The 14472-nt window shown below is 40.1% G+C and overlaps 1 protein-coding gene and 1 pseudogene across 1 annotated transcript in view; both read right to left on the reverse strand.

Moving 5' to 3' along the window:
• The window catches only part of Vps45 (vacuolar protein sorting 45 homolog (S. cerevisiae)), a 65055-nt gene that overhangs the window by 15709 nt on the left and 34874 nt on the right, over positions 1-14472 (reverse strand). The window contains exon 14 of the mRNA XM_005378700.2: positions 11754-11885. Coding sequence (XP_005378757.1) covers positions 11754-11885 — 132 coding nt within the window. The remainder of the gene's footprint in view (positions 1-11753; positions 11886-14472) is intronic.
• On the reverse strand, positions 864-3325 carry LOC102019256 (annotated as a pseudogene).

Below are 14472 nucleotides of genomic sequence, written 5' to 3' on the forward strand. Positions count from 1 at the left end.
GACAAAAAAACATTTTAAATGAGTCCCATATTTGTATTATTTATTTATTGTAGTACTGGGGATTGAACCCAGGGCTAGGCAGGTACTCACATGATAGGCAAGTGTTCTACCACTGAGCCACATCTCCCTCCAGTCCTTTTTATTTGACACCAGGTCTCAGTTGTCCAGTGTGAGCCTCCTGCCTCAGCCTCCTGAGTAGCTGAGATCATAGGTGTGCGCTACCATGCCCAGCCCTTTAGTATTTTTTTCTCCTACTTTGGTTTACACAGTTTCATCGTAGGGAGAAATCTTTACATTTTGCCTATTGGCAATATACCAGACTAGATATTCTGTGCTCAATTTCCCCTTTACACTAGTGAGCTTTATGACTCTGGGCTGAGATGTAGCTCAGTGCAAAGGCCCTGGGTTCAATTACCAACACTGAAAAAAAAATCTAATTGGGTTGTTATGACAATTAAAACAAAATTGAATGGGTAAAGCAAGTCACAAATGTTAGTTACAGATTAAGGGTGTATGCTGGGATTAAAGGTAAGTGATTGCTGGGCATGGTGGCATATACCTGTAATCCCAGCACTCAGGAGGCTGAGGCAGGAAGATTGTTGTGAGATCAAGACCAGTCTGGGCTACAAAGAGCTCAAGGCCAGCCTGAACTCCATAGCGAGACCTTGTCTCAAAAAGACAAAAGAAAAAAAAAAAAAAAAAGTTAAGTGAAACAGAAAGTTAATTTTGATAGCATATATCCAAAATAGCATTTTTGTTTTTTTTTCCTTTTTGAGACAAAGTTTCACTATGGCGTTTAGCCTGGCCTTGAATTCACTTTGTAGCCCAGGCTGGCCTCCAACTTGCAGTGACCTTCCTGCCTCAGCCTCCTAAGTGCTGGGATTACTGGTGTGTGCCATCACGCCCACCCCAAAATAGCACTTTCATATGTAATCAACCTTAAAATTGAGTAGTTTTTGTACTAGGTCTTTGAAATCCAAGAAATATTTTATACTTGTAGCATACCTCAAATTAGACGTGCCATACTTCAGGTACTGAATAGCTACAAGTGGATGGAAGCTACTTTACTGGACAGCATAAGTATAAACTATTAAAACATCCAGCACATAGGATGTGCTCAGTACATTTCAGTTTTTAGTATCAGAAATCCCCTCTTAGGAACTGCTCTAGATCAGTGTTTCTCAAAGTGTGTGCCTTTTAACACCAGCTGGTATCAGGTGGCTCTGGGATGTGGGATTAAATAACTGAATCGCATAGTGAGAAAACTTTGTCTTTGTTTTTAGAACAACTTTAAAGTTGTAATTTTTTCTCAAGTTCTGGGACTAAACCAAACTGAAGCTGACCCTGTGAACCCCACGATGAAGCTGTGCATCGGTGCAGGGCTGTTGTGTTGGGCCGGCTTAGTCCAGGTGGCCGGGCCCGGGGCCTCAGGATGGCAGGCGACAAGCTCTTTCTTTTTGTGTGGGAGCCCCAGGGCCTGGGATACCAGTCTCCAGGCTACTGCTCCATCTGTCTATGGCCTTTGCTTCCCCAGTTGCAGGAGCGTTGGCCTCTGAGCTCTGAGCTTGGACTGCACGGTTCCCTGCTCAGGGCTTCGGTAGCTGAGGTCAGGCAGGGGAAGGTGTGACTGTGTCGTTCACCCGCTGGATTTTGCGCTCCTTGTCCTGGAACTTGAAAAACACTGCCAGCAGGTCCTCCGTCTTGAGTGCTGGTTCAAAGACACAGATTTCTACTACGTGGGCCAGGTCCGTCTCCCCAGACAAGCCCTCTGCAGAACAGGACATATCCAGGACCATCTTCTCCGTCTGAGTCTCTGTCAGGTCGGCTGTGATTTCCGGCAGCAGCTCACTGAATCACGCTCGGACCAGCCGTAGGGCCTCTCCTCTTCCTCCACTCCTCTTCTTCCTCCACCAGGCTCTGCTTCAGCTGACTCACACCCCTTTCTTCCAGGGTTAGCTGCAGGCTGGACCCTAGCTGTGTGGCTCTCTCCATCCCACATCCCTTCCCAGAGGTGCTCTCAGGCCATGGGGGCTCAGCAATAGTTGGCTCCAGCTGTGGATCATTCTGGAACTTTGGCCTGGGCCCCTCAGGTCCTCTGTTCCCTGAGCCATCAATGTATGTGCGATCAGTGTCCGAGTCCCCAGCACCAGTATCTCGGGGCTCTTCTAAGGCCCTGCCAGCTGGGGTCTCTCCTCTGAGCTGTGGGGTAGAGGTCACTGTCCCATCATCTTTCCTGTGGTGGGCCACCAGGGGCACATACAAAGGCTGGTCTGGCTTGTGTCCCTGATGCCACTGGCTGGCCTGTGAACACTGGTAACCAGCACCTGCTCCCTGGTTTGTGGTAGGCTGAGGAACATGGTACTTGCCAGGTGGGAGGCAGGAGGGTGGCATGGGCCGGAGGGTCCATTTGAACTTGGTACCTGACATCCAGATGACAGTAGAGGGGCCATGCGAACTACCATAATGTCCAGGTGACAGATGGCCCTCTTCTTCCTCCAGCCCTCCCTAATAGAGAAGTTGCTTAAGAGATCAGACTTTTCCACTCTTCTGTGGATCAGGTACTGCAGGCAACTACAGAGTAGGGGGAAAGCAGAAGCTCTGACAGCGGCTTCTGCAGCAGGAAGCAGTGTGGCTCCTCGTGGACCTGGTGGACAAAGTCATTCTTGGCTGAGGGTAAGAAGACACTATCCAAGCAGAGAAGGGCCAGGGTGACAGGTGGGAGAGCCAGGGCCACCATATGCCTCACCACCGCCTTTGGGGTCCTCAGGGAAAACTATGTGTTTTTTTTGAGTTGTCTTTTTAGCTTTCTGACTATATCAAGAAGTACTGATTTTGTATATACTGCTCTGCTTTTTTTACATTTTTATTTTTTATTGAGATATAATTCATAGGCAATAAAAGTCACAGATTTTAAGGGTATTATTTGATAAATCTGACTAACGTAGCTGAATTACCACCTCCTCAATCAAGATATAGGACATTTCCATCACTCAGGCAAGAGCTTCTTAGAAATAAAGAAACAGACAAAACACAACAAAAGCCATGAAGCTGATCCCATACCTTTGAATACATAATGCCAAATGCTTTTCAGAGAAACTATACCAATTTATACTTCTACTAACCATACTGGAGATGGCCTCACTGCATACTTACATAGGGAAATAACCAGAGAAGCAGGCAAAGATTTATCAAGATTTTTGTTACAGTATTATTTACATAAAAAGTAAACCCTTTGAAAAAAGTAAACACTTTGAATGTTTAATAGTCATGGTTAAAGACACATTCTTAAATTGAAATTATAGTCATTAAGATTATTTTAAAGGGTGCCAGGGATATAGCTCAGTGGCATAAGTGTCTGCCTGGCAAGTACAAGGTCCTGAGTTTGATTCCCAGTACCAAAAAAAAAAAAAAATCTTATTTTAAAGAATTTTTGATGTCATGGGAAATGTTCTTAATATTATTAAATAAAAACAGATACACAACTATATATACAGTGTGATCACAATTATGCCAAAAACAAGACACAAACAAGACTGAAAAAGTAATCCCAGTACTTGGGAGGCTGAGGCAGGAGAATCACCATGAGTTTGAGGTCAGCCTTGGTTACATAGTGAGTTCAAAGCCAGCCTGGACCAGGGAATGAGATCCTATCTTAAAAACAAAACAAAACAAAACAAAATAGGGAGCGGGGATATAGCTCAGTGGCACAGCAACCTACTTGGCAAATGCATAGTCCTAAGTTCAATTCCAGGTACAAAAACAAAAAAACAAGACCTAAAAACCTTTAGATAAAGAAAAGGATTGGAAGGAAATGAGCCAACATATTATTAATAATGGTTAGTTATGAGTTATAATATTATGATTTTTACTTATGTATGTGTTTATGAGCATATATTATAGAGGAAAGCCTATTTATCTGTTTGCCAACGCTATATGTCTTTGTTAGAGGGAAAACAAAAAATGAAATCATTAGTTACTTTGCAGGTTTATCGTTAATGATGCTTAAGTTTTTTGTTCTTTATTTTTTTTGGTACTGGGAACTGAACTGACGACCTTGCACTTGCCAGGCAGGTGCTCTGCCGCTGAACTATATCCCTGGCTCAGTGATGCTTAATTAAATCAAATTCATTTTAATTTAACACAGAGAACCTACTAGGTATAATAATTATTTTTTTTTCTGGTTCTGGCTAAATATTCAGACCTTTTCACTTTTTATTTCCAGATAGGGTTTTGCTAAGTTGCTAAATTGTCCTGGCAGGGCTGGAAGTTGCAATCTTCCTGCCTCAGCTTTCTGAGTGCTGGGATCACAGGCTTGCACCACCATGTCCGGCTTATGTATAGTAATTATTACTTGAATCTGGTGTAAAAGTATTGATTTAGGGTCCCCTTTTAGGGATATACTGTTGTCTTTGTCAAAAAATTAGAAAGTACTGAATTGGCCTAGCACGCATGATGCCCTGGGTTTGGCCCCCAGCCAGGGTTGGGGTGGTGCAGGACCAAAATGACATTACTGGAGACTACAGTGCAGGCGGCTAATACATTCACCTAGCTCAGTGACAGCAAACCCTTCAGAGCTTCCGATAATATAAACAGCACGCTGCAGCAGACAGGTTCGCCACCACTGCCCTAGCCTTTTCCCCTTTCACTTCGAGCCTGAATCCTGTGAAGACAGGGGTTTTATTCTAGTCCAACAATTCCATCCACATAGGTCAGCTTCTTGGCTGCTCAGCTCACACAGCTAACTTAAAGTGTCAATTGCTGCCAGCTGGGACTAGAACTCTTTAATATTGATTGACTTGTGAAGTGATAAGACAGGCCAGATCAAAACCTAACCAAGATGCTTATTTATTTGCAAGGCAGGATCATGTGCTCCAGGAACACAACAAGAATAACGGTTCAGTTTATTGCAGGTGAATAAATACCGTGATAGGTGAAGTTTAACTACATCTAGGAATTTGCATTTTTATAATAAACAAATGTTCATTTTGGTGGCTAATCCTTAGTTCACATTAGCTCTGCTAGCTAAGATGATAGTCTAAAATATAAAGCAGGTACCATGGCTCTGCTCAAAACCCTACAACACACATACACAAACCTCTACATAAATGTTTTTGGCAGCATTATTCACCATAGCCTCTTTTTTCTTTTTTTGGTTTTCTTCCGGTACCGGGAATCAAACTCATGACCTTGCCCTTGCCAGGCAGGTGCTGTGCCGCTGAGCTAAATCCCCAGCCCTCATCATAGCCTCTTAAGGAGGGTTTCCTACCATCCTCAGTACATGACCTGCCCCACTCTCAAGTTCCCTTTACCCTGTTCCACATTTCCCATGTCGTGTATATCACCTTCTGATTCACCATGAAATTTATTTATTTATTACGTTTATTGCTTAGTTTTGTCTCTCCCTGCATTCAAATAAAAGCTTCAGAAGGGCTAGGATCTTTATTTTATTCTTGGAGGAATAAAATATCTGAGGGAATATCTGAGTGAATGAACTACTCTCATGTGTTCAATAAATATTTATCTAGTCCATAATCCCATAAGAAGGGCACTGCTGAGACAGGAAGTGACAGCTTGTACCTCCCAAGTCTGCCTGGGCTAACTGCTTAGGGGCGGCACTTGGACTGGTCAGTTTGCTGCTGAATGTATTACCTAGTCCTTTTTCGGCACTGTTGTTACCTTTGTGAAAACATGAAAGTTATACCTTTAAAGAGGGCTCTGTAATCAGTTACTATCTTTTATTTCCTTATGTTTTATTATACACAAAGGAAAAGGGAAAGCAATACAAAATTCATATTAAACTTCATATGGCTGCAGAGAGAAGAAAATATTGACTGCCTCTTTATTCAGAAAGTTATTTTATTAAGAATATTACTAAGAAGATAATTAATTTCTGTAAATTCCTTGGTATCTTAGCAGCAAATATATACCTTCTATTTTGAATGATATTTAAATCTAAACAAAAGTAACCATCATTACACCTAATCAAAGCAGGCTCTATAGAAACAAATCATACAACTACAGAATGTCTGCAAATATAGAGCTCTCATTATAAAAAATATTATCACAAAAGAACTGTCTTTTGTGATAATATTTTGAGAACTGTCTTTTGTGATATAAAAAATATTATCACAAAAGAACTGTCTTAAAGAAATGTTACTTAAGAAAGAGCTGCTTAAATTGTAACTTTTTTTTTTTTTTGTCTTTTCAAGACAGTGTCTCTCTCCCTGAGCAGTTCAGGTTAGCCTTGAGCTCACTGTGTAGCCCAGGCTAGTCTTGAACTCACAATGATCCTCCTGCCTCAGCCTCTGGAGTGCTAGGATTACAGGCATGAGCCACTATGCCCAGCTTAAATTATAACTTTGAATGGCACGTTGAATTTCAGATTAAAGTAATGTATATTTCCTTTTAAGATCTAAGGAACATGCATCCTCAGGTACTTTTGGCTTAAGATGAAGAAATATATGTAAAAGCCCTTTTCTTTCACCAAAAACTATATTCATTTTTGGAAATATACCAGAAAGGAAAGGAAAGAGTTGATTTCTATCCTTTCTTTTCTAGTTTTGTTTACAACCAAGATTTTGTTTTAATTTATAGTAAGACAGTCTTCATGTATATTAGAAATGGAAGGAATGGCAGGACAAGTGTTGTTGAAATTATTTACATTGGGATAAAGATACCTGTGATTTTCTGGAATGCAAGGGACTAATTCTGATCCATTTATCCATTTCATGGAGTAACTTACTCTAAATCACACACTGTGGTGGTTTATGCAAGTTTTAGTGAGCGGTGGTTTTGAGATGTTTTGTTTTCTTTTGTATTTTGAGACAGGGTCTTGCTATGAAGCTCCAGCTGGCCTTTGAACTCACTACTCCAGGCTGGCCTCGAACTCGTGATGGTTCTCCTGCCTCAGCCTCCCAAGTGCTGGGACTATAGGTGTGTGCCACCATGTCTGGCTTGGTTTTGAGATTTTGATTACCTAATAAAATCTACAGTGCTTTCATTTTATTTAAGAGTTGTAAAGATCAAGGAAATCAAGAGATTTGTATTCCAAAAATGTCTCAAATAAGCATTTCCCACTCTGGAAAGTAGCACAGCACATGTTCAATAACTAGTAACCATCATTGTTTTTATCAGTAGTAACAGTGGCAAAGGGAGAAACTCCAATGAAGTGGTTGTGGGAGTATTATGCTACTTCTGTGCTCAAAAAACATTCAGATTTGCCCCACTGACCACTGATTAACTCACAAAACCTCAGTTTGTCATTTTAGGAGGCAGAGCTGCCTTTCCAAAGAAAAAACACTGGGAAAATCTGAGAAAGAAGCAACTAGAATTTATAGATATAAAAATATAATTTTTAAACCAGATTAGACACAGCTGAAGAGAAGTGAAATACTGACCTGAAAAAATAGTCCAGGAGGCAGCACACAGAGATAACAGATGGACCATACAATTGACAGGTGAAGAGACATGAAGAATAGATGAAGGTTCAACACGTAGGAGTTCCAGAAAGGGATCAGAATGGAAGACAGGCAATAGTCAAAGAAATGTTATTGGAAAATGTCCATAAATTGTTGACCATGAATTTTCTTTTTTTTTTTTTTTTGCCTTTTTGAGACAGGGTTTCACTATGCAGTTCAGGCTGGCCTTGAACTCACTTTGTAGCCCAGGCTGGCCTTGAGCTCACAGTGATCTTCCTGCCTCAGCTTCCCAAGTACTGGGATTACAGGCACGTGCCACCATGCCCAGCCATGAATTTTTGTACGAAATAACAGAAACAGTCCACATTTAGATATAAAATATTAAAAGTAGAGCATTAAAGATAAAAAGGTAATTTTTTTTTTTTTTGACAGGGTCTCACTGTGTAGCTCAGGCCAGCTTCAAACCTGCTGTGCAGTGCATGCCAGCATTGAATGTGTAGTCTTCCTGCCTGGCCCTCACGAGTGCAGGGGTGACATGCATGTGCTATCACTTCTGGCTGCTAATGATAAGATAATCTTAAAAAGAATCAGAGATGCTTGTCTACAAATGAAAAAATATATATATTTGTTGTCGTTTCTGTTTCTTCTTTTGTTTTGAGACAGGGTCTCATTGTGTACTCCAGGCTGGCCTTGGGCTTGAGATCTTCCTGTCTGCTGCCTCTCATGTGCTGGGTTTACAGGCATCCACTACCACACCTAGCTCAAAAAACAATTTCACTTAAAGCAGAATTCTTAATAGAAACAATTGAAAATAATACTCCATTGTCATCTGGCATGTAAATGCTGAGAGAAAATTATCAACCTAGAATTCTAAACTTAGCTGAACTAAGACATATTTAGAGAAAAAAACTGAACTGTTAAAGGATGTTCTTTAGTATGAAAATTAAGGAAAGGACTAGGATATTTGTTTGTTTGTTGAGACAGGGCCTTGCTATGCAATTCAGACTGGCTTGAACTCACTATGTAGCCTAGGTTGGCCTCAAACTCACAGGGATCCTCCTGCCTCAGCCTCCCAGGTGCTGGGATTACAGGTGTATGCCACCATGCCCATCAGGACTAGGATAAAAGAAACAAATGGAGAGGAAAGAAGAGGCAAATACATGGGTAAATCTGTGAGAAATGCTGAAATAAATTAAGTTAAGCCTCTCTGAGGCCTGGGGATACTGCTCAGTGGTACAGTACTTGTCTGGATTACATGAGGACCTGGGTTCGATCCCTAGTAACACACACACACACACACACACACACACACAGAGCATTTACCCTCTATTTCTTTATTAATTCAATAAATATTTTTTAAAGACAGGTAAAACTAACCTTGGTGACAGGAGTCATCATTATGATTACTTTGTGGGGGAACAGAGAAGGGAAGTAGGGAAATTTCTGAGGGTGCTTGTAGTAGTTATGTAGTGTATTCCCTGTGATATTTTACTGAGATGTCTGCTTATCATTTATATACTTTTCTGTATGTAATGGCATGTATGTGGTATCATATCAAAGAAAGAAATCTGATCTTTGTCCAAATTTAGGAGCACAGCACCCCTAAAACTCTTGGAATCTCCTAAGTGATGAGGCTATCAGGAAAGTCTTTTGTTCCAATGAGGCCACTCTTGGAGAGCCCAAGAGAGCTTCAGGACAGAGGCCGGTCACGAGAAAGGCCAGGCCTTGATCAGAAGTGTGGAACTTTCAGCCACCCGTCTCCGGGGAAGAGAACTGGAGGCGGATACTAACCAGTGCCAGTGATCTAATCAGCTGCACCTACATGACACCTGTGTCAATTTCCTCTCATGATCAGATGCGAAGATTTTGGGTTGGTGAACATCTTGGGGTGCTGGGAGCATGGACTGCCCAGAACAGCCCTGGAAACTCCATACCCCATCCTATACCTCACTCTGCATCTCTCCCATTTGACTCTTCTTAAGTTGTATCTGTTATAATAAGTAGACACATGTAAATAAAGTGTGTTCCTAAGTTCTGTGAGCTGTTCTAACAAATTACTGAACCTGGAGAAGGGGTCATGGGAATCTCTGATTCAGAGCTGGTCAGCTGGAAGTATGCGGTAGTCTTGGGGGATTGAGTGTCTTTAATTTGTGAGATCTTATGCTAACTATTCAATGTCAGAATTGAACTGAATCATTTGACATGAACTTGGTGTCTGGAGAAATGAAGTGGTATGAGAAAAGACACCAGGTGTTTAGTGTCAGGAGGAAAAAAGCCTCTCAAAGTAATATTTCTGTAAAAGTTATAAAGTAAAACTCTACCTCACAGTTTTTGTGAAAGTCAAGTTCTGATAGATTATAAAGATGTAAGTTTAAATATGAGTTCTAAAAGTAAAAGACAAAATGTATGTTAGTATTTATATGACCTTGTTGGAAAAGAATTTTTCATGCCTAACACCAATGGTGGAAATTACCGGTAGCTTTGACTATATAAAATTAAAACAATAACAACAAAGCCTTTACACTGCAAAACACTGTGATAATATAAAACAAACATTAAAGAGAGGAAAAAGAAGCGGCTGGGGATTTAGCTCAGCGGCACAGCGCCTGCCTGGCAAGCGCGAGGTCATGAATTCAATTCTCGGTAGTGGGGGGGGGGCCGGGGGGGAAGACTGTGAAATATGAGATGAATGGAAATACTGTTAATTGGACATAGAGATTTAAAAAAATTATTAGGAAAAGAAAAAACATACCCCAATTGTGAAAAGAATAAAGAATATGAACTGTCAATTCACACAGACATAAATATCAAGTGGCCAGTGAGCTCTGGAACACAGACAGAGAGGGTAGGTAGTTTGCCTGAGTTCACAAAAGTAGTTTAGAGAGAAAGTTAGGATTCAAATCTAGGATATCCTACCCTTGAAATACTCGTTTCATGAATAAATGGTTATATATTTAGCATGATAGGTATTCACATCAGACTGCAAAGGGCAAGGTATAAGACAGAAAGTACAAGACCCCCTTCTGCCACTCGCTTACATAAATGTCTACACAGGCTTAGAAGAGAAATCTGAAAAGAACAAAATACAACAATGGTCTCATCATGGGAACTTTTTGTTCTCTACTCACTTTCTGGTTTTTCTCCGGTACCGGGAACCGAACTCACGACCTTGCGCTTGCCAGGCAGGCGCTTTTGCCGCTGAGCTAAATCCCCAGCCCTTCTACTCACTTTCTGAATTAAAAAAATTTAGAATAAGCACAAAATATTTCTATAATAAAGGAGAAAGTTATGTTAAAAAATTCAGACAGTAATGTACAATGAAAAGTATATAAATACTTTTAATACTCCCAGTAATCCATGCATACAGGGTCAGCATGGATCTCTCAGGGTCTCCTTCATTAAATTCAAACTTCCTGTCATGGTTCTTGTCTCTTTTCACTCTAACCTTGCCTGTGAAATTCCCCTTCCTAAAGAACTGGAACCCTCTTATAATTCACTGCTTAAAAACCTCTAACAACTCTTCATTTTCTACGTAAGTAGAAACTCCTCAGCCTGGCATCCAAGGCCTTCCATAATTACAGCATTCAGTCAACTTTTTCATTTTGTTCCATACATTCCAGACCACTGACTACTTGCTATTCTTTGTATATATATACGTTGTTTGGCTTTTATAACTTGTTCGTAACTTGTGCTTGTGAATGTGGTTAGCTCTGTCTAGAACATGTTCTCTCTCCATATGCCCATTTTCTACCCCTGCTCAGCTGGTACACAATCTTCTCCCTGAGACATTTGTTCATTTCTCTTAGTCACTCTAAGAATCCATGGCTCCTTCCTTGTCTCTCTAGGCACTTTCTTACTTTTTATTTTCTACCTTTCCTAACTGACAATGAGTTTGCTTGAGAGAAGAACTTTAGCTTATTCATTTTTGTATTCTCTTAGCAAATATTTATTACATAAATATTTTTAACTAACAAAACAGATAAAATTCACAGAATTCAATGCCATTATGTTTAGCTACTTTTAAAGTGCCAGGCTGTGGCTATTAGATTTCTCCTTCTTTGAACATAGGGGACATAAGCTGTTAACAGTTCAGGACTGTTCTTATCCTCCAGGCCTTTGGCTTAATAAAGTGACTTAGGAACTTAAGGGACTACAGATCCTTCATCTCACAAACACTAAATTATTGTATGAACTGATGACACAAACACCAGAGCATTTTGGCGTACAGCAGTTTGATCATTAGTGACCAGTCTTTCCAACTGACAGCAGATGGGAATTTAAGCTTTACTCTCCTGGAAAGGAGAGAGAGTTGTCGCACTGAATGCTTTCCTTTACCTTTTTGTGTTGTGCACAGTGGTTCCTCCCAGAACAATCCTCACTCCAGGAGTAGAACGATTCAGGTTATAAACTGTCAGGGCCTCTTCATAGGTGGCTCCTCCAATTACAAATACAATGATATCCTGAGGTCTGCAACAACGAAGAGAGACTGTCTCAGGATAAGAAAAAAAGGCAGAGATTTGTTGATAGTATTACATACCGAGAGTTTTAATTTCTAAATCTCTCTCTCTCTCTCTCTCTCTCTCTCTCTCTCTCTCTCTTTCTCTCTCTCTCCCTCTTTTTGGTCGAGGAAGCAGAATTAAGGCAGACTAGAATAAAAGATTTAAAAAAAGTTTTAATTATCTGAAATTGGCAGGAAACAGAGCAGGAAATGCTGAATAGTGATTTGCTTTCTGTTTATGAGCGGATGTCTTATAATTTCTGTGCTGTGGATTTCAGAATAGCACAATAGTGTTTGCTGGAACTAAATGTAGAAATATTCTTTTATATTCAAGAGGCTGCACAGTGCTACTCTATGACATAGTATCAGTAGAGCAGTAATTTATACTTGTACTACACACCACCTTTTACATAGAGGCCTGCATCAAATACTTAGTACAGTGCTATTACAATGGCTTCTAAGTACCTCGAAGTATTTTGTAAAGTACTGGTATATTTGGATGTCCCCACAAAAAAACGAGAACTGGAAACATTTAGTATTTTGCATATAAAAAAATGAGACCTCTAGATTAATGGTGTCTCTAGGAACACCTCTTCTTAAATTCTTTGTTTCTGAATCCTTTGATAAACTAAGGATAAGAAACCATGGAGGGGCTGGGGATTTAGCTCAGTGGCACAGCGCCTGCCCGGCAAGCGCAAGGTCATGAGTTCGATCCCCTGTACGGGGGTGGGGAAGAAACCATGGAAACCTAAAACAAAACAGAATGCCGGTGGAGTTTTGCTACTGGACATGCTGACATATCTGCTCAGCCACTGGCTATGTTTATTAGCAATTTGTTGTTTTACTGTGTTTCAATCTGTATCAAAATGGCTTCATAACAAAGAAGAGAATCGTCTTTTTATTAGTGCCTTTTGCAGATATCAGGATCACAGTACTTTCTAAGCTGGTTAGGTTTGTATTTTTCTTTTGTCATGCTATCAAAAGAAGATAAAATTATTTAATCACAGTAGAAAAATAATTTTGTGAAATCATTCATTGGACATTATTTAAAACTACATCAAGTAGGAGCATCCATTTTGGAAGTTACAGCACAAAACTAAACAGGAAACATCTTTAAATGAGGGATATCCATACATATCATAAATCATAGAAGAAAAAGCCCTTAACTCTACATTTCCTTTCTGTTTGTCTCTCCATCTTATTCTAAGAGGCCTTGAAGGAATTAACTGATAAAGTATTTGTTCTTGAGGGCTTTCTGGAAACAGAATCAGGTATTATAGCTATTTAAATATGATCAGGTAGCCCCTGAGTGGCAGAGCTCTCCCTCTGAAAAGTATAAATGCTTCCAATATGAAGATGTGGTTGTTCGGCAGTTAGGGCTAGAGTGGACAGTCAATTATGACATTCATATGTGGACCTGGGATACAAAAACCATTTTTTGAAACGCTAAATTTACTTTTAAAGCAAAACAAACCTTTATTTGTGACTACTCACCTGAAACAATATATCTAGCATCACAGTGCTTTCAAAGTTACATACTACTATATATTCTAAATTTTTTTTTGTTATTCAGGTAAGTTTCCCTCTCATTTTGGTTCTCTTGCTGCCTTCTGATTGCCACTTGCAGCTCCTCTCCAGAGATAAGCGTCGTTACTCGTCTCTTATGTACCCTTCAGAGGTATTATCTGTGTGGCATGCATGCACACGTACCATTTAAACACAAATAGAAGTATTTTACAATACTCTTTTGGCCCTTGCTCTTATCTTGCATATATTGTACATTTAAAATTTTGAGAGATATTACATAGTTGCTTCACAGATATCACCTATCAGCAATTCAAATATTTTCGTATCTTCAACGCTTTTGGTCTTTTTAAACTGACAGGTGAAAAACTAGTATCTCATCATAGCTTCCTATCATGATGAGTCCAGTAAAGATCTGAAGCTACATATACAGACCTATGTATCACCAACATATAAAGTTTGGGAGATGGTACAGTGTGAGAAGAGGGCTATGATCAACTCCAACAATGAGGAGATGGTAGGGGAACAGGAAATCTCAAAGGATGAGGAAGGAATGGGCGTATTACAGAAAGTAATTGTAAGACCAGAGAATACAGTGTTATGGAGGCAAATGTTGTAAGAAGCCAAAATTAAATACAATTTTTAAAAACTGTAGACAGATCAAGTATGATCAGGGCTGAAAAATATTCACTGGATTTACTTACAGATGTCACTACAATTGGTGACAGAAGTTTTGGTGGAAAAGTCTTAAATTATCTCAATGCCCTGTTTGGATTTCCATTTTTTTTTTTGGTTTTTCTCTGGTACCGGGAACTGAACTCACGACCTTGCGCTTGCCAGGCAGGTGCTTTGCCGGTGAGCTAAATCCCCAGCCCCTGGATTTCCATTTTTTTAAAACACAGTTTACCTAGATGAAACTACTATGCTCTTTATCACTCCAAATCTTTCTCTTTAGCCTTAGCTCCTTCCTTCTTCCCCTCCCTCTCCTTCCTTCTCTCCTTCCCTTCTCTTTTTCTTTTTCTTTCTTTCTTT

The sequence above is a fragment of the Chinchilla lanigera genome, unplaced genomic scaffold (assembly GCF_000276665.1).
Source record: "Chinchilla lanigera isolate Chin_1 unplaced genomic scaffold, ChiLan1.0 scaffold00012, whole genome shotgun sequence".
Classification (NCBI taxonomy): domain Eukaryota; kingdom Metazoa; phylum Chordata; class Mammalia; order Rodentia; family Chinchillidae; genus Chinchilla; species Chinchilla lanigera.